The sequence below is a fragment of the Topomyia yanbarensis genome, chromosome 1 (assembly GCF_030247195.1).
Source record: "Topomyia yanbarensis strain Yona2022 chromosome 1, ASM3024719v1, whole genome shotgun sequence".
NCBI lineage: Eukaryota > Metazoa > Arthropoda > Insecta > Diptera > Culicidae > Topomyia > Topomyia yanbarensis.
Window position 1 is genome coordinate 86,072,381 of NC_080670.1, and position 21,070 is coordinate 86,093,450.

The following is a 21,070-nucleotide window of genomic DNA, read 5'->3' on the forward strand; positions in this document are numbered from 1 at the left end:
TCGAATGTTAAATCAAAACTAAATTTGTTTTGTTCACGCAATTTTATTTTTTGCAGGACATCCTGTACTACTGGGACTGTGCATTCCTCAGAGCTTCTGTGGGTGCGATCGTCCCTGTTGAATTCATTCGCGCGTCGCAAAATCCAACTGATTTGTCGTAGCATCCGTTGTACCTTCAAACGAATGAATTGTTCTCAACTCATTACAAAAGATCAAATTATTAGTGACTTACCACTGAAGAATTTTGTTTTGTTTAGAAGCTTCTCGATGTAAGGTAGAACCACTGTAGACGTACCGGCGCATTCTCGAATGTCGGCATAACGACAGTCAACTCGCGTAAACTAGCACTTCTGCATGACGTTTCCGCTCGGTTCGTTTCTCGGTCATATGCTCGCTTGATATCGATCTCGAACGACTTTTGCTGCTTTGGAACTAGCCCACATATCGCTGGAGGAAGATCTGCGAGGAAGAAATGTTGTCGGAGGATTGGATAGAGAAAGTAGAATCACAGACTAACAAACAAAACACTCGAAAACAATGCATCGCCCCCTTTAACCACAGAGAACAGACATCCATGATCGAACAAAAATATTTAAAAAACGTGTGTAAACATTTGAATTAATATACGATCAACACTAGCGCCGCCCCACCAACCTTTCCTAACTATCCGTCAAATCCATTCCGGAGCCGGTTCGAAATTCTGAATGGATTCAGTAAGGAATCTTGCTCAAAGAAAACAGCTGATTCCGACGCTATCGGTTGATGCATTTGAGCTGGAATTCATGCTGGAAGTCCGAACCGGTTCCGGACTAGTTTGACTGGGTAGAGGAATAGCCGCTGTCAATTCTGTCGAACTCAGCCACAAAAAAACATGACGACAGTAGCGCACCTGGTTTGGATATCCCAACTACCTTCGAACCCGTTAGAGATTTTACACGAGTTGAATGCTGAAGATGGACATCTGTTCTCTGTGCTTTAACGGTTATTTTACATATATTTCTAGTTGGGACTATGGTCGCTTTTGAAATTATGGCGCCACTGATATACAATCATATGAGGAATAGATAACTAGTGAAAAATTGTTCCCAAGTCTGACGGATAACCCAATGAGTGTTTGGGATCGTGAACAAAAGGTAGAGCTAATGTTCTGGGAAAATCGCTGGAGGGAACACTTGAGGGAATTCCCTCATAGTGTTATGTCTGCTAGTCTCTGCTAAAATATTGAAATGCACTACACGGTAAACTGGAAATGCCTAGAAAATTGGTAGTGGCGTAGTACCCTAAAAGGGGTACAAATTACCTATTAATTATTTCCAATTCCTATAATATTTATCTATTTCTAGGTAATATCCGTTCACACTTGATTAACAATTACCTAATTTTAGATGGTTTCAAGTTACCTACTGGTGGGTATGTGCAGTTTTGTGGAATTTAGGTACTATTTACTTACGCTGATTTCGGTTTTAGATCAGAGTCGCCCTAGGTTCACCCTAATATTTTATTTATTTATTTATTTATTTCCATTTTTCATCTGACCCATGTTGGTCTACATGAAATTTAATGTTGTTGTATGGGAAAAGCCCATTTCAAGGTTCACTTCAGAAGCAGACCTCGAATGCGCGTAAAAACCCATAATCTTTTCGCATGTTTTTCCTACAATAACAATGAACTGACACTACAAATTAACAAAATTACATACAAGGTATACAGCATTTCAATAACATTACAGAAATATTTTCACATAATCTTATAAGCTAAGTCAATCTCCTAAGTCTATTCTTGAAAACATCACTAGAAACATAAAAATCGAAATGGTCATACACACTATTGAAAACATTACACATCGCCCTTATGGGTTCGTTCTGACCGTACTCGGTGCGCTGTCTAGTCTTAAAAAGTTACGTGATCTAAGGTTTCTGGGGTGTACGTTAATGTTGATTTGTGAGAGAATATCTGGGGCATCCATATGGCCAGTCAATATTTTCCCAACAAATATCGCTCTGGATGTATTTCGCCTTTTTGCCAGAGTTTCCATATCGAGCAGACGACAGCGATCAATGTATGGTGGTAGCTCTGTTGGGTTACGCCACGGCAAATTTCTAAGAGCAAAGCGGAGGAATCTTGCTTGTACTGCTTCAATTCTGTTAGTCCAAATGCTCGTATAAGGACATCAAATGGCTGCGGAAGCTTCCAGGACAGACCGAACAAGTGAAAAATACAATGCCCGCAGACAATATGGATCAGTAAACTCGTTGGCGATTCTTATTATGAAGCCAAGGTTTCTATTTCCCTGTGCTATAACGTGAGAGTAATGGTTTCTGAATGTCAGTTGCGAGTCCAAGAGTACACCAAGGTCTCTGATAACTGACACTCTCTCTAGCAATTGGCCGGCGATGTTGTAGCTCCAGAGAATTGGACTTTTTCTGCGCGTGAAAGATATTATAGAGCATTTGGACACACTGAGAGCCAACAAGTTGCGATTACACCAGTTACAGAAAGCATCTAGATGTCGCTGAAGTTCGATGCAGTCCTCTATTGACCGCACAATGAGAAAGAGTTTGAGATCATCAGCATATATGAGTTTGCACCTTGGGGGTATAACATAGCAGACGTCGTTGAAGAATAAAGAAAAAAGCAACGGTCCGAGATTGCTCCCTTGAGGTACACCCGACAAGTTGATGAAGCTATATGACACGTTACTTCCTAATTTCACGGACAGAGAACGATCTACGAGATATGATTTAAGCCATCCTGTAAAATTTGATGGAGCACCCAGTCGCTCGATCTTTGCCAGAAGAAGAGAGTGGTCTACACGATCGAAGGCAGCTTTAAGATCAGTGTATATAGTGTCTACTTGTGATCCATCTTCGATGTTTTTAATACAGTACGATGTAAATTGGGCTAGATTGGAGGTTGTTGACCTGCCTGCAAAAAAACCATGTTGGTCCTTCGATATGTATGCTTTGGTCTCACGAAAGAGCATATTTCCTACTAGGATCTCAAACAACTTTGATCCAGCGCAGAGCGAGGTTATACCACGATAGTTCGCAACATTTTGCTTATCACCTTTTTTAAAAACGGGAAACATTACTGATTTTTTCCAACACACGGGAAACACTGATTGCGACAGTGATTGGTTGAAGATTAGTCGAAAAGGTGTACACAATGCGCTTGCGCATTTTTTCAGTATAATGGAAGGAATCCCATCTGGCCCCACCGATGTAGAGGACTTTAACTTGCTTATGGCAGCCATAATGTCTTCGTCAGTAAATTGAGTGTTTCCAAAATTGATTACATCGCGAGGGACATCTTGAAGGCCACAGTCCACCTGAGTTGAGCTAGCCGATTCATTTTTAAACACACTCGAGAAATGTTTTGCGAACAAATTACAGATACCGCTGGGAGTATTGGACGTTTCACCTGCGAGGAACATACTGGAAGGAAGCCCATTTTCTTTACGTTTCCCATTCACAAAAGACCAAAACTGTTTTGGGTTTCGTTTTAGGTTCGATTGGGTTTGTGCTACGTGTCTTGAGTAGAGAAAGCGGTTATATGTTTTGTAGCTGTTACTGGCTATAGTGAACTCCCTTTTTGTGATTGGGTTTCTTCGAATAGTGTAATGTCGAAGCGCAGCAGCTCGCAATCTTTTCAGTTTACGTAGCCGGTTGTTGGACCATGGTGGTTTTGTTCGGGGACGAGGTGCAGGCACATGTATACTGAAAAGCTGTTTTAACACCAGTGAGAGTTTTTCTACGGCAGCATCTACATCGATCGCGAAATTCAAGAAAGTCTCCCAGTCGATTGTTTGTAGTGAGTTATGAAGCCTAGAGAAGTCAGTCTTCGAAAAGTTGAACTCCCTGACATCCTCCATCTCGTCATAGAGAACCAGCTGCGGACAAATCTGCGTTATCAGAAGTGGAGGATGATGTGCGTCTACAGCAACTAAAGGCTCAAGTGCCTCTGATACGGTACAGTTCATTGAAGCTTCTTCATTTATAAACAAGAGGTCCAGGATTCGATTTCGCCCATTATTCACTGTAGACATTTGTCGCATGTTCAGTACAGACATTCCGTCCAGTAAGATAGTACTCGCCCTCGAAAAGGTTGATTCAGAAGGGTCTGGGAAAGCATACCCGGAAGGAGTGCTCTTCCAAAGAAGTCCAGGCTGGTTGTAATCACCAAATAGTAGATGTGCCGTGTTGGGTTCAATGGAAGTTGCAATGTCAAGTGCGGAGTCTATGTGCTTCTGAATAATTTCTGCATCACTTGCGGAATCGGGGGGAATATATACAACAACCACACAGAGATTAGTATATTTAGCCACGGATATTTACCCAGAGTTGTTCGAGATTGTGAGTGTCATTTTTGTGTTTGGATGAGAGTCGGTTGGAAACTGCAATGAGCACCCCACCACCACGTTTCTTCCCTGCACTATTAGGATCGCGATCGTTACGATATACAGAGCACCTTGAGCCAAATAATTGGAGCGAGTTGATTTGATCATTCAGCCACGTTTCGGTCAGAACAATAACATCATGATCAACATCCGAAGCAGCGACGAACAGCTCATCAATTTTTGTGCGTGGCCCTCTCACGTTCTGATAGTAGATTTTAAGATGTCCCTGCGAGTTTTGTCCTGACGGTTGAACGGTGGTAGATCGAGTGATTGTGGAAGCAAATGCCTGTAAATGGGGTGGGCTTTCAACGGTGGCAGCATCTGTATGTCCTACTTCGGAAGGACATATACATTCATTGTATTTACCTGAGGAAACGGATACAGGAATTCCATGTCCTTCGAGTTGGTCTGACTTGTTTAGGGCGTTGTTATCTGATCGGAAAAGGCTGATGTCGTGTCCTTCAAGTTCTGTGGTAGACGGGTGGGTGTCGGTGACGGAGTTGACCTGATTACGTATGTTGGCAGGCTGCAATGGTGGATCAAACTCAGGGTGCGCAGTATCTCGAGTAGCTTCGGGAGGACATATACCCTCTTTAGCTTTACCTGACCGGGAAAGGTCTCCGCCATAACATCCAAGTTCCATGGCAAACAGATGGGAGTCGGTGATGGAGTCAAGCTGATTTCGTTCGTTGGCAAGCTGCAATTGTAGACCAAATTCAGGGCGCGCAGTATCTCGAATAGCTTCGGGAGGACATATACCCTCCTTAGCTTTACCTGACCGGGAAAGATCGCCGCCATAACATCCAAATTCCATGGCAAACAGATGGGAGTCGGTGATGGAGTCAAGCTGATTCCGTTCGTTGGCAAACTGCAATTGTAGACCAAATTCAGGGCGCGCAGTATCTCGAATAGCTTCGGGAGGACATATACCCTCCTTAGCTTTACCTGACCGGGAAAGGTCGCCGCCATAACATCCAAATTCCATGGCAAACAGATGGGAGTCGGTGATGGAGTCAAGCTGATTCCGTTCGTTGGTAAACTGCAATTGTAGACCAGATTCAGGGCGCGCAGTATCTCGAATAGCTTCGGGAGGACATATACCCTCCTTAGCTTTACCTGACCGGGAAAGGTCGCCGCCATAACATCCAAATTCCATGGCAAACAGATGGGAGTCGGTGATGGAGTCAAGCTGATTCCGTTCGTTGGAAAACTGCAATTGTGGACCAAATTCAGGGCGCACAGTATCTCGAATAGCTTCGGGAGGACATATACCCTCCTTAGCTTTACCTGACCGGGAAAGGTCGCCGCCATAACATCCAAATTCCATGGCAAACAGATGGGAGTCGGTGATGGAGTCAAGCTGATTCCGTTCGTTGGCAAACTGCAATTATAGACCAGGTTCAGGGCGCGCAGTATCTCGAATAGCTTCGGGAGGACATATACCCTCCTTAGCTTTACCTGACCGGGAAAGGTCGCCGCCATAACATCCAAATTCCATGGCAAACAGATGGGAGTCGTTGATGGAGTCAAGCTGTTTCCGCTCGTTGGCAAACTGCAATTGTAGACCAGATTCAGGGCGCGCAGTATCTCGAATAGCTTCGGGAGGACATATACCCTCCTTAGCTTTACCTGACCGGGAAAGGTCGCTGCTATAACATCTATGTTCCGTGTCAATCATATGGGCGTCGGTGGCAGATTCTTGCTGATTACATCGGTCGGAAGACTGGGCGACTTCGCCGTGTTGCGCTTGTTGCTATGTACTGTAGTCAATAATACGGCGTGACATTCTAAGTCGAGTTTGATACAGGGGGCACTCAGAACTCCAGGAAGCATGATCAGTTGGCGTTTGATCTTCAGGATTTCTTGTCACATTTGCATTGTGACAATTAATGCATTTTTGGATATCTGAGACACACTCTTTGTGCTCATGCCCTTCGGCGCAAATCGGACAGCATGGGGACTTCTTGCATGTGGCAGCTCTATGGCCGTACTCCGAGCAGCGATAACAGCGGAGCACGTTTACACATTCAGAGATCTTGCAGCGCATCCAACCCAAGTTGACATGTTGTAGTTGCATCAGCTTTTCGAATGTTTTGGCATCAGTTTCAATAATGGCAGACATCGGATTATCTGTGTGTTTTTCGTTTCGCACAATTCGTATCACCGTCAGGTTGGCAGGCTGAGGAAAAAAATCCATACAAAAGTGACAGCTCAGAGCGAACCTAGAGCGACTCGATTCTGAAAACCAAATCAACATTAGGCATCCAGAAAAGTGCACGAACTTAGAAGTGGGTATATTCACTCTACCTAAACTAGGTGATTACGAATCAATTATAAATACCTTGTACATGAAAAAGAATACATATTATAGAGATTTCCACCTATTAGTGGGTAAATCATACCTTCTGTTTGGGTACAGCGCGTTAGTACCAATTCTCTAGGTACATCCAGTTTACTGTGTACATGCTTTTCGCGCCAAAGTCATATGGAAAGTTCATACTTTACGACTCAATAGCATGGCAATGAACATTCAATGGAGAAATATGTCATATTCACGTAGAATTTGTTTGAATTTAATTTGAAACACCACATAAAATGCGTTTTAATCACAGAGAACAGACATCCATGATCGAACAAAAATATTTAAAAAACGTGTGTAAACATTTGAATTAATATACTAAAAACACTAGCGCCGCCACACCAACCTATCCCAACTATCCGTCAAATCGATTCCGGAACCGGTTCGAAATCCTGGATGGATTCTGCATGGAATCTAGCTCAAAGAAAACAACCGATTCCGACTCTATCGGTTGACGCATTTGAGCTGGAATTCATGCTGGAAGTCCGAATCGGTTCCGGACTAGTTTGACTGGGTAGAGGAATAACAGCTGTCAATTCTGTCGCACTCAGCCACAAAAAACATGACGACAGTAGCGCACCTGGTTTAGATATCCAAACTACCTTCGAAACCGTTAGAGATTTTACACAAGTTGAATGCTGAAGATGGACGTCTGTTCTCTGTGTTTTAATGGTCTTCCATGCGAAATTCAAATGAAAATCATTGATTTTACTTTTCAGCATCTAAACGGACTTGAAAGAGTGTTTAATTGCCTATGGTTTTATCGTTTGGATTATTTTCGGTGTAGGTAAAAAAATAACAATCGCGTTGTCAAATTTAACAAGCAAATAGGCCTCATAACAAAAAAATAATCGAGTTTGCCAGATCAGCTTTTATAAATGATAAAATCGATGTTGTCAAAAATCAACGTAAAAACACAGAGAACAGACGTCCATCTTCAGCATTCAACTTGTGTAAAATCTCTAACGGTTTCGAAGGTAGTTTGGATATCTAAACCAGGTGCGCTACTGTCGTCATGTTTTTTGTGGCTGAGTGCGACAGAATTGACAGCGGTTATTCCTCTACCTAGTCAAACTAGTCCGGAACCGATTCGGACTTCCAGCATGAATTCCAGCTCAAATGCGTCAATCGATAGAGTTGGAATCGGTTGTTTTCTTTGAGCTAGATTCCATGCAGAATCCATCCAGGATTTCGAACCGGTTCCGGAATCGATTTGACGGATGGTTGGGATAAGATGGTGTGGCGGCGCTAGTGTTTTTAGTATATTAATTCAAATGTTTACACACATTTTTTAAATATTTTTGTTCAATCATGGATGTCTGTTCTCTGTGGTAAAAAGATCAGATAAAAATCGTTTTTAGGTAAAAAGGACGTTTTAAAAAAATCTAATGGACATTTTGAGAGAATAATTAATGTTTTTCAATCAAAACGATGAAGTCAAACATCGAACCAGAAAGATCGGATGGAGAAAATCGATTCTGATCGTTTTTAAAAAAATTACATCGACGTCACCCATTCGTAAATTCTGGCGATATTTCTTTTATTTTGAATAGTAATTTGTGCGATCTGTTGTCGAGAGTAGCAATCGGCGTAATTATAATTAATAAAAAGTAACAAATTTGATTCACTGTCAATCCTAGCAAATTCAGAAACCAGTTAATTATTTTTCTTAACGATGAGGCACATGCGTAGAGAGATTTTGCGAGCTAAGTACCTAAAAGGGTACGCGCGTCAGGGTAGAAGAACAAAGCAGAATAGGCAAACCTTAATTGCATAGGAGAAAGGGACTTCATCCGCTGACTCATATAGACGCCGAAAGAAGAGATAAAGATAGGGATTCTACACGCCCGCACCAAGTAGTTGCCAAAAGAGGAAGGGAATAGATAATCCGCCTGCCCGTATATTGCACGTAGGTAGTCTAGCACCAAGCGACACTATGGAAAGTTTCAGCAGTGGAAAGTTTCCACTTTGAATTGTGTACCTAGATTATAAGAAATTTGTATATATATCCCGTAGGAATACGGAAATACATCTGCATTCGCTAACAACCAGCAGTGATTTTGGAAAAAGAGAGCAAAAAATGGATATATATGACAGTTTTTCCGATGAAGATGTTCAAAAGGATAGTTTCCGCGAAGTGGAGTACCTAAATTCGACAAGTGAGTATTCCTGTTTATCTTTTTGTTCAGTGACAAAGATGTCCTTTATGGTTTTAAAAATTACAACGACATCCAAGCTTTCTACATTATTTTGTTATACGTTTCAGGTTCGGAGAATGAATCTGAAGCCTCGCAGCAGCCAACTAGAAAGCGACGAAGGATCGATAAGGCGGGAGAGCTTGATACTGCTTTTGTTTCTTTGTTGGCTGAATTTGCACCGGTGTTGCTGGAAAAGTCACAGACTCCATCTATGAAAGCAAAAAAAGGGGCAGCTTTGAAAAAATTATCCAACGAGCTTGTTCTTCGGTATGGATTGGAATTAACAAACAAATTTATGAAAAGGTACACAATTTGAAAAATCGCGTGAAGTCAAAAACAGATCTAAAGAAAACAGGAAACAAGAAAATTATGCTGAATGATGCGGAGCAGAAATTTTACGAATTATTGGGCGGTACCGGCAATCCAGCTATATCGAAAAGATCATGTAAGTAAACTACAATAAACTAACACTTAAAACATAATAATTAGTATATTTTTGCAGACGGTATTTCTATTGGAACAGACGATTCACAAGAAGCAGGACCTTCCAATGAACCACTTCCCAGTTCTGCTAGCACTTCAACGCCCGTGGTCACGCCGAGTACATCTCGTACGACGCGTACAAGCACACCACGGGTAAGAAAATATTTCCCATACATTTTGATATTCTTTTAAAGCCTAACGAAAAAAAGTATTAATTGAAAATAACAGTAGCAAATAACTTTATCAAACTATTTCACTTCTTCCAGATATCGCAAAGTGAATTAATAGAGCTGCAAAACACGGTACTGCGAGAGCAGCTGAGCTTAATTCGCACACAGGACAATTTAATTCGTCAACAGCAAGAATTGAACATTCAACAACAAAGTGAACGGCATGCGGAAGAAATAAAACTGCTGAAAATGAAGCAAGAAATTGCTTCTCTAAAGTTGAGTTTGCTGAAAAACGGAGAGCCAAGCGATAACTAGTGATTTCAGATATATAAAAAATAAACAGATTGACATGTAAAATGTATGTGTGTGTGTATTGTGATTATTTTGTGAAATATTTTGTTATTTTTGAAATAAAATAAACAATGTTTTCTTACAAACCTTGGGTAAATTGCAAACAACATTTAGTCTGTTTTCCCTTGTTGGAGCGTCATTTTGGATTAGTCAGTTGTTCCGGTACAAGAAAAGCATTTTGATTGAATCTAAACTGCCGTTCTACCATAATTGTCCCATATATATAGGGAATCCCATAGAACATGGGACAATTAAGCTTATAACGACAGTAAAGGCATTATCCAGCGATGATCAATGTTGATTAGTTGATATGGGGATTTTGGATTGAATGATTTAAATACGTTGTTCCACATTGCTATTTCTTTCTTTAGACACACCGAAATAATTTAGAAACGACCATCGTACTGCCCCGAAAAAACGCTTCATGTTCTGTGCGACACCCCACTGGTTTAAACATAACTTTTATATCATACGCACGATAAGATAATTGAAGAAAATCCTCTCCTACTGCAATGTGGTAATATCTGCAGGTTTTAACTGCGGAAAGGAATCTTCTTGTAAGTTAAAAAAAAAAAACAAACATACTACTTACTTGTTGCTAAATTGAGATTGTTAGTAATTGGCCATCCACAATCGATACTAAATGTCATGTATTCTGGTTTGTTTTCCTCGCGATGCACAAAAAAAAACAAATTTAGCATGCATCTGAGCATGCTCAGGAATTTACTGTGTTTGCTCAGAATTAGCTGAGCATTTGGTTAAGATTTACCACTTTATTCATATGGAATCCGATGTTCGAAAAGCAAAAGCTCAAATTGAGAAAGCAACTGTCAAAGTAAAGTTTTTTCATACCGACTTGAGTAAATGCTCAACGCAACTGCTCGAATCTCAAGAAGCTGAGCAAATGCTAGTTTTTATTCATACGGCTTATTAAAGTTTAATTTGACATCGCGATCACAGAGAACAGACGTCCATCTTCAGCATTCAACTTGTGTAAAATCTCTAACGGGTTCGAAGGTATTTGGGATATTCAAACCAGGTGCGCTACTGTCGTCATGTTTTTTTTGTGGCTGAGTTCGACAGAATTGACAGCGGTTATTCCTCTACCCAGTCAAACTAGTCCGGAACCGGTTCGGACTTCCAGCATGAATTCCAGCTCAAATGCATCAACCGATAGAGTCGGAATCGGTTGTTTTCTTTGAGCAAGATTCCTTACTGAATCCATTCAGGATTTCGAACCGGCTCCGGAATGGATTTGACGGATAGTTGGGATAGGTTGGTGGGGCGGCGCAAGTGTTGATCGTATATTAATTCAAATGTTTACACATGTTTTTTAAATATTTTTGTTCGATCATGGATGTCTGTTCTCTGTGATTACATTATCAAACAGCCCTTGTCGTCCTCAGAAACTTTACAGTAAACATCATTTTCCTAAATTATTAAACTTTCGTGGCAAAACATTACCTAACATGTATTGGAAGTAGTATTCTCCCTAGCGCCGCCTAGTGGCTGAATTCTGAAGTTATCTATTCGCCTTCGGGCAACACTCGACGCGCTGATGAATATTGCCGAAGACATAACACTTTTAAATTATCATGATCTCGAGATATAGAATTTGAAAAATAGTACATGCTCACTTTAATTTGATTTGCCCATAATCACGTAGCCCTTGAACTCCTCCAGAGCATTGCCGAAAACATCATCTTTCTAAGTTATTAGACTTTTGAGGTGTATCATATTCTATAATGTACTTTTTGGTGGTACGCTCATTAGAGCCTCATAGTGAGAGTATCCCAAACTAATCTATCACCATCTTGTAGTCTTTGATTTATCGAGCAACTTCACTGAAGACAGTACCCCTCTAAGAGACCATCCATAAATGACGTAGTATTTTTTGAGTGATTTTTAACACCCCCGTTCCCCATCGTAGCATTTCGTCACAAACCTCTAAATACCTCCCCTGGTAATTTCGTAGCTTGACGGTAACCCTTCCCCCCTTGTCCACGCAAAAACAAATTAAAAAAAAGCGATGTTAGATGAAACGGGTAAGATTGTCGTGACATCAGGTCAACCCCAAAGGCCTTAGTACAAAGGTACGCAAAGAGTGTGCAGAGTTAGAAGCCAGAAAAAGTCTACCTATCGAGCAAAATTAGAATCCAGCTTTGCTGCACAGGTATTAGAGACGGATTCCAATTGTGCTCGATAGGTAAACTTTTTTGACTTCACTCTTTGCGCAACTGTTCTCTATTAACTGTGGCCAATCCCTATTCCCCTTTAAAAAGCTACGTAGCCTCTTACCCCCTGCCATCACACATCATCACAAAATACAAAACTACCCCCCCCCCCAGTGAGCAAATTTTCTGGCAGAGACCGCTCTGCTAGATTTCTGTAAGTCTTGGTTTGGCAGCCCTGTCAGATTTCTGCGCGTATCCTGTCGGGTTAGTTGAGCTAGGGCGAACTTTGTTTCGCTCGCTTTTACGGCAAATTTTGACAGGAGCCGAGCAAAACCATGCAGCCCCCTGCCAAGGACGACGTCTCTGTACAACCAGCATCACTGCCATGAAAATCAAAACATTAATTTTGTAACGAATAATTAAAAGCTGTAATTAGTTACTAAATGTTGATTTTCTGAATAATATGGTATTAAATCATCCCAAAAGATGCAAAACGTCGTGTTGAATGCTTGAATATCGTGTATAGTGCCGAATATAATTTTTTGTTTGAGGCTTTATAGCTATAACGCCCCATATATGTTGGTCTCTGTCAAACTCCATATGATGATATAGGGTTGCCAGGAGGTGAAACCATGGCATAACTCGGACATAAACTGTGCAAAGATCCTGGTAATTCCTACCTGGTAGAATTTAGCACGAATTGAGCAAAACATCTGACAAAGACGTTGCAGGAAGCGTGCAGAGATCTTGGTCGTACATTTCTGACTGGATTCTGGATAAAAGTGAGCAGCATGCTTGGTTTAACCGCTTCTGTCAGAAACGGTTGTTGCATTTGAGCGAATTCGTTGCCAGAATTCTCGCACAAATCGCGCAAAATGCTCGCAGAAACTCTGCCCGCATCAATTTCGCTTTGCTCAACTTTTGCTACACAGCAAAAAATCTTGTAATATTACGTCGGAAAGCATGCATATAAAGTGGGTTTGAAAAGCTGCGTACAATTCTGTTCGGTTGACGTTATACGAAAACAACGTATTGGTATGCGACAGAATCTTTACCAGATGTATAATCAACAACGTATTTGAAGACAACATAATGAGAATGACGTACTGCCCATCAACGTATTCGAAATCAACGTAATAAGAATTATGTAATGCACCTTAACGTAATACAAAAGTGCACTCAAAAAATAAATCACGTTGCTTCTATGTGAAAACCTATGTGAATCTCATCCACCGCACTTTTCACGTATATTCTATCCTAAGACAAGACGTGTCAATAAGGGGGGTCGTTTTTGTTCCAATTTTACGTCAGAATGGTCCAGCTCCTGATTGGTTGATTCTGACTTTTTGCACCGTACGCAATGTTACTGCAGGGATAGCGAAATTGTGTTAAGCAGTGTTGCTATATTTATAAGCAAGAGTGTTATTACTTTTGACAAATAAAATTATTACCGCTCAAAAAAGTAAAAATGACTAAATTGAACAGAAATTGTGCGGCAAAGTGAAACAAGTATTTATCATGCATTTACCGTATACGTGGTTGATTAACTTTAACAAAAATAAGACAAAAACCGCACCATAATCTAAAATTTTTCAGATAATGGCTTCATCAAACCTTACCAAACACCCATTACATGGAAAACGGTGCCCCTTCATCAATATAGTGGATTCAAGATACAAAATATTTCCGGCATAAAATAAATTAACAAGACTCCATTTGCATTAATAAAAATAGCAACACTGTTCGGAAGATTTCGGCAGGGTGAAAAGGTGCGAAAAGAAGAATGTTGAAGGAAAAACAAGAAGCCGATTGTCACGTCTTGTCTTAGATTCTATCGGGTGAGCCAGTAAACTAAAATCAGTTTCAATATCTGATTAATCAGGTAAAAGTTACGTGTTTTGGATATATTTAACAACAGAAATTCACATAACATGTACATGAAGCCAAACGTAACAATTATGTGAAACAAAACATAATATTCATTTGAAGTCAAAGGTGATAATTACTTGAAGCCATGCATATATTTTAAATTTAAATGCAGTATAAAAATGAAACCATTTTTGCTGTTTATTTCGATTTATTTAAATGCTTTATTGTAATACCTAAATATAAAATGTAGATATACTCTTAATTATAAATTTACTACTTTTGGGTAATTCAGGCGGGGCCTGGCATATCTTCACAACTACAGTCGCACTTGTTCTAAAATTGTCATCCCATGGGAGATCACATTGTACCGGATTCGCGCACAAATGTGTTTCTGGGCTTGTACCGTTCTAGGGTCTTTTGATTCTCTTTGTAACTATAAAATAGGTATCCTTTGGACCATTATTTCGGTTTTTACTTTGCCAACTAAAGATAGGATCGTTAAGGAAATGTAATAATGAACAGTTTTTTCCACACTTGGGACACAAGAACGGGGTCCTTATTTGGAATGGGATCCGCAGAACTAGTTACAGTATAGTTACCGTAAGGCTCGGATGCTGTTTTTGCCGTCCTTGTTCAGCTAGATTGCACGAGAATTTAGAGGATGATGCTGAGATTACATAAACTGGGACATTTTTCCTGCGCCCTCGACCAGTAACTTTCGGTTCATCACTCACCTTTTCAGAACTAACTTTCATCCAGCTTGCAATTTTCAGAGTACACTAGTAGCTGATTTTGGCTGGGTTCGTCTTCTGGTTCTATTCCTTTCGTTGGTGGAAGTGAGAGCTTCTGTAATTGCAATTGTAAATGGTGTTTACGCTGTCCTAAAATATTAAATTATTTACCTGAAAATAATGTTGACATTCTTCACCGGCTTATGAAACGTCGCTATCTCCCATGATGTAAGAATAAAAAGGGGGAAACTATTCCGACTACCACATACAGGAATATAAACTTAACAGAAGATTCGTAATAATTTAAACAAAGAATAATTTTTCAGCCATCTTTTCTTTTCTTCACACAGGAAATTCACGTGAACTGCGTTTCAACGATCACGTCATTTAAAAGTTATGTGTGAATCAAATAGTTTATACAGTAGTTTCAAATGCCACTTATAGGAATCACGTAAAGTATGTTGAAAGATGGAAAATATTCATCTACCTGAAAATTCACATACAATCAAAGTGATTAATTTTTTGAGTGTGCGTATTGTAAAATCACAGAGAACAGACATCCATGATCGAACAAAAATATGTAAAAAACGTGTGTAAACATTTGAATTAATATACTAAAAACACTAGCGCCGCCACACCAACCTATCCCAACTATCCGTCAAATCGATTCCGGAACCGGTTCGAAATCCAGGATGGATTCTGCATGGAATCTAGCTCAAAGAAAACAACCGATTCCGACTCTATCGGTTGACGCATTTGAGCTGGAATTCATGCTGGAAGTCCAAATCGGTTCCGGACTAGTTTGACTGGGTAGAGGAATAACCGCTGTCAATTCTGTCGCACTCAGCCACAAAAAACATGACGACAGTAGCGCACCTGGTTTAGATATCCAAACTACCTTCGAAACCGTTAGAGATTTTACACAAGTTGAATGCTGAAGATGGACGTCTGTTCTCTGTGGTAAAATGATGCAATGAACCCAATAAATAGGGATGTGATATGAAAAAAATAATACTCCCTGCAAATTAACAAATATTTATTATATTTCACATAATTTGAGAAAATCAGAATTGATTCTGGCAGAATTTCTATCGCCAGGCCGCACGAGTTTTTTTTTTCAGAATTTTGGTAGAACATTAGCTCACAGAGAATAGACGTCCATCTTCAGCATTCAACTTGTATAAAATCTCTAACGGTTTCGAAGGTAGTTTGGATATCTCTTAGGTTTTCTCTACCTATCTGTTACACCGAGATAAAATAACTAATGAATTCCATAAGAATCACTTATGATTCGGCGCCACAAGTATCCCATAAGAAAATCATAAGTTTGACTTATGACTCAGGAAAAATGGCCATCGAGTCACTTAGAATTTTCATAAGTCAAGAAAATGAAATTTTTAAGCCGTCTTTATGCCTTTCATGCGATTGTGCTTAAATAAATCATCATGCTTGAGTATAAATTTAATATATGAGATGTTATGAAATGCATAGATATATCATATAGCTCTAGTTCGAGCAAATATTAACTCAGCATCATATTCATCATTTTATAACATATATGTTTTATTTAAACGAATTAATTTGCCTGAATAAGGAGCACTTGTCTTTAGTTATTTTTAAAAAGCTGCAAATGGATAGAAAAGAAGTCTTGATAGTTTGAGAAAATTCAATACATTTCTTATGAAAGTAATGTAAAATAACGAAGAATATTTACTTACATTTCATTTCCTCAAATTTGAAAAAAAAAAAAATAAATTCGAATTTAAAACATTCACTTCCAAAAATGTTTCCTATTTCCATTGATTTCATATGGTAAAATTATGACATTTGCACAATAATACGATTATGAGCATCTTTACATACGTCTATAAATTCCATGGGGCAAACTTATGAAATGCATAAGCGTTCAATGAAATCAAAATTGTGTAGCTTCATAAGTTGCGACTTATGGAATTCTTAAGTAGATTTGCGTCAGTGCATGTATTTCATCCTGTCAAAGAATCCAAAAACATCAGCTGTCTCCCGTTTCCCGAGAGGTCGCCGACAAGTTTTGCTTTCAAACTGAAGAAAAAACTACAGTTTAACTCCACTAGGCACAATCATCAGAATGAGATGCAGGAAAATATTTTCATTTTACCGTTCAGTACGAGAAACATTTTACAAATGATAATCGTGTATGTCCAAAAGGTACATATTTGTGCGGATCTGCGAATCCGGTTTTGTGGAATAATTCAGCCAAGGGCTATGATGTAGCAGCGTTGGAGAGTAAGTCCAATCATACGGCTTCATCCCACCCCGGCAGCAGATGAGCGCTGGCGAATGTTCTCAGCCACCTGGAGGAGGAGGTTCAGCGCGGAAGAAATGTTACCAGACATCGCCGATCTGGTGTCTGAACTTTTTTTGATAATTTCATAGAGATTGGGTGTGCAGATGGGCGGTTGGAATTCTGGGAGGGAACGACTGGTAACTTTAAGGTAAATTGTATGGAGTCACTTGTTTTTTATTACAACTATTGACGGACGTTTCATTGAAGGGTATATATGAAGCCGAAAACCCACAACAATGGGGTAACTAACATAAAGCTCGCCGGTGACAAAGTGATAGTCGCACGGTTGAGTGGACGAATCGATTCTCTGAGACTAGAAACGTACACGCAAGGTTGTCAGATCGATTGGGGTTTACGTCTGCATATGGGCGAAGTAAGTCCTATGTTTCAAGCAATTTTTTAAGCTCACGCAGGGCGCAGAACAGACTGATTTTATTTGTTATTTTAAAATACTGTATATTCTAAGTCATTTAATTTTCAGTCTGCAATAAGTATGCCATCAAGTGCCTTAATTCTTATTTTTTTTAGCCCATGTAAGCACCGGTTCGGCAGGAAGCATTAGTTTATTTCAGCAATCCGTCCATAGCGTTGCCAGCTCAACATAACGCATCCGAGGAGGAGCTTCGATGTATTCTGGAGTTTCACCAGCAGGGTTACCGTTGACATGTTTGGAAGTGGCGGGCGGTACAGTCATGACTGGCAGCCAGGGCCACACTGTTAAAGTGTTCCGACTCGATAGCCACCTAAACGGCCATTGCGGTGATGTCACATGTATTTTCATAGACCAGTGGCAGGCCGAGATGGGCGCATCTGGTCGCCAGGATGGTGTGCTATGTGTGTGGGGCTTAAACTAGAACATGGTTACGAGAGTGTTCAGCAGGCCGTTGGTAAGGGAGTGGATAATTTGTATAGTGTCGATTGTTGATAACAGGACCATTTAATGGCGCCGCAATTAAATATAGAAAATTACTAAATACATTTTGATAATAAACAAGACTTCTATTTACATTGCTTTCAATCAGATAATTTATGTTAGAACTTGCTTTTCCTGTTCTATTTTCCCCCGTGGATGCTTTCGGTCACGGTAGAATCCTTAATTTTTCCTTTTCGTCTGCTACCATTACTTGACCTTTCGTGCAGCTTCTTGTGTCCCATCAAATACCTACGTTCAACGAATCTTTTTCCACACTATTCACAGCCATGGAGTCGTTCGCCACCATGCCTGGGTCAAATGTGCTCTTCGAAGAAACTCCTGCCCGCAGAGGTCACATTTGTACGGGCGTTCGTTTGTATGGATTTGCATGTGCCGAGTCATATGAGAATATTTTTTAAACCCGCCACCACAGACTTCACATCTGTATTCTCGATCTTTGCTGTGGATAAGTTTGTGCTGCGTAAGTTCTTTAGATTCAAGAAACTTTCTACCACAGATGTCGCAACTAAATATTTGATCCGCAAGATTCATATCGATGTGAACACGCTGGTGACGTTTCAAACTGCTGCTTTCTACGTAGCCTTTGCCACAGGTATCACACTTATACGGACGCTCGCCAGTATGCATGCGCATGTGGCGAGTGAGTTCAGCACTAGTTATGAATTCTTTGCCACAAATATCGCACTTGTGCGATCTCTCACCTGCATGGATAAGTCTGTGTCGCGTGAGACTACTGTTTTCGGTAAACTTCCTACTGCAGATATCGCAAATGTAAGCCTGATCTTTATGGGTATGCCGGTGCTGATCCAATTGCTCAGAAGCGAAAAATTCTCTGCAACATATCCGACAACGGTGCCGTCGTTCGCCTGTATGTATCCGTTTGTGCCGGCTTAGATTTATACCCTTGGTGTATGCTTTACCGCAAATATCACAGGAGTACGGTCGCGTGCCGGCATGTACGCGCTTGTGAACTGCCAGCTGTCTCTTCTTGGGGAATGATTGGTCACACATTCCGCACTCATAGGTTGTTGTTTGCAGTACGGTGGCATGTGTGAAATTGTCACCTGGACTTGTTGACTGTGTTGTCTGTCTAAAAAGCATTCTTATATATAAAAAAATTTCCGAAAAACGGGTTATGATCTCAAAAAATCTAACTTATTTTCGAAGCATTTTAATTTAATGAAGCGGAATAAGCATATCATAACAACTTACCGTTCACCTATCTCCACCTTACCGTCCTATCACATGTATTTTCATAGACCTGTAGCAGGCCGAGATGGGCGCATCTAGTTGCCATTGCCAGGATGGTGTGCTATGTGTGTGTGTGGGACACATTTAGGTTCACTAGTCGTATGGGACGACAATACTGGAGATGTAGCTCGGGAAGTCAGGCTTGACTGTTCCAATTCACAACTAATTAGCTAGAGATTACTGGGTAGGGAAAGTTATGAAACTTAGAGCCATAGTACTCAAGTGAGAGCAAGGATGTGAAGTAAACAGATCGGAAAACTAGAAGTGGCAGGGTCATTAGAACAGGCTTAATATCGTGCGGGCTTAATTTTTGCCTTCTGATAATGAGGGTCGAGCTTAGGCAGAATAACTACGAATCACCCGAGTTTACTATCATGTGTCCTTGATAAAGGTAGACGTATCTATCTTTACCGTGACAACCGGCCGGTTGTCACGGTAAAGATAGATACGTCTACCTTTATCAAGGACACATGATAGTAAACTCGGGTGATTCGTAGTTATTCTGCCTAAGCTCGACCCTCATTATCAGAAGGCAAAAATTAAGCCCGCACGATATTAAGCCTGTTCTAATGACCCTGCCACTTCTAGTTTTCCGATCTGTTTACTTCACATCCTTGCTCTCACTTGAGTACTATGGCTCTAAGTTTCATAACTTTCCCTACCCAGTAATCTCTAGCTAATTGAATGTCGTTAAAACGTAAAAAAGAAAATGTGACTAACATAGTCGAAATAAAAAAGGGAAAAAATTCACAACTAAGTCCGAAGATTATGCTACCTACCAGTGGTTCGGTAATTTGTGCCTACGGAAATCAAATGTGAATCGTTCGTTTCCCACTTGTGGCGGCGGAAAAGTGGTTCGGTCCGGGGAATCGTAATGGCCCAGCTAAAGAAAACAAATGTACAGCAGCAGCCTCTGAACGAAGCCATTGCTAGCACGAGTCTTTGATTTGGAAGGATAGTTGCTGAGGACCATTCTCACAATAGTATAAAAGTTCTAAGTTCTAATCTCAAAAACAGACAACAATAAAATGTATTTCTTTCAGTGTTGATAATATCCATTACATGATCAAATGCGCTGATGGGTTAGGCTTTGGATTCGGCTATATTCCATCGTCATTGAAGCTAGATCATAGAATCATGTTAATTTGACAGACTGCAAGTGTTATTAGTAGCACAAACAGCTAGCAGGCCAGCGAGTATTGTTCTTTCTTCTTGGAACCAACCTGGTGATATTGATGTCAATGCTAAATTCGCTGTTACAGCTGTATGATCGCTATACTGTCCCATTTGTTATGGGATTCGCTATTAATATGGGACCGTTATGCTTAGAGCACCAGATTCTAAAAGCGACCAATTTTGGCCAATCACTGGAGACAAAATCTCTCGTAACAATTAATAATAAATTAAATTATTGCTGAGTAATTTTTGTTGTACATGAATAAAACATATCTATTTTCTCGTTACCTATGGCTAAATAACCATTAGAAAGGTTATGAGTTTATGTTGTCGCATTTTATAATCATTTATACTACTTTCAATCGATCGATTTTCAAGATACGACTCGCACTTTAACCACCCCTTCACCGCGCCATCAAAATATAAATAAGTCATACTCCTAATGAACTAATATTTATTAAAACATTTACTAAATAAAAACATAGACCTGATAGACCATAGTTTGCAAAAAAAAAACACCGAAGCACAGTGAGTTGGTGTTAAAACTATCTTTGATCCTAGTGCTGCAGGATTTTGCCAACATTTATACTATTTTTATTAAAAAAAAAAGTATCACGTGTACACTATGTATATGGACTTCTAAATTTGGTAA

General features: G+C 40.1%; 1 protein-coding gene and 1 long non-coding RNA gene across 2 annotated transcripts; one reads left to right on the forward strand and one right to left on the reverse strand.

The window, feature by feature from the left end:
• The first annotated feature begins 8,606 nt into the window (after positions 1-8,606).
• On the forward strand, positions 8,607-9,831 carry LOC131678031 (uncharacterized). The gene is made up of 4 exons (XR_009303552.1): positions 8,607-8,914; positions 9,022-9,398; positions 9,456-9,644; positions 9,703-9,831. It is a non-coding gene; the product is annotated as an uncharacterized LOC131678031 (long non-coding RNA).
• An 8,418-nt stretch (positions 9,832-18,249) lies between these two features.
• On the reverse strand, positions 18,250-19,002 carry LOC131696323 (zinc finger protein 708-like). Its single transcript, XM_058984870.1, has one exon. It carries the CDS (start codon positions 19,000-19,002, stop codon positions 18,250-18,252), a length of 753 nt encoding a protein of 250 aa, XP_058840853.1.
• Between the last annotated feature and the right edge of the window lie 2,068 nt (positions 19,003-21,070).

What these genes read in the sequence shown, in the direction of transcription:
- LOC131696323 (XM_058984870.1), bottom strand. Translation starts at nt 19,002, where the DNA reads ATGTGTGACCAATCATTCCCCAAGAAGAGACAGCTGGCAGTTCACAAG.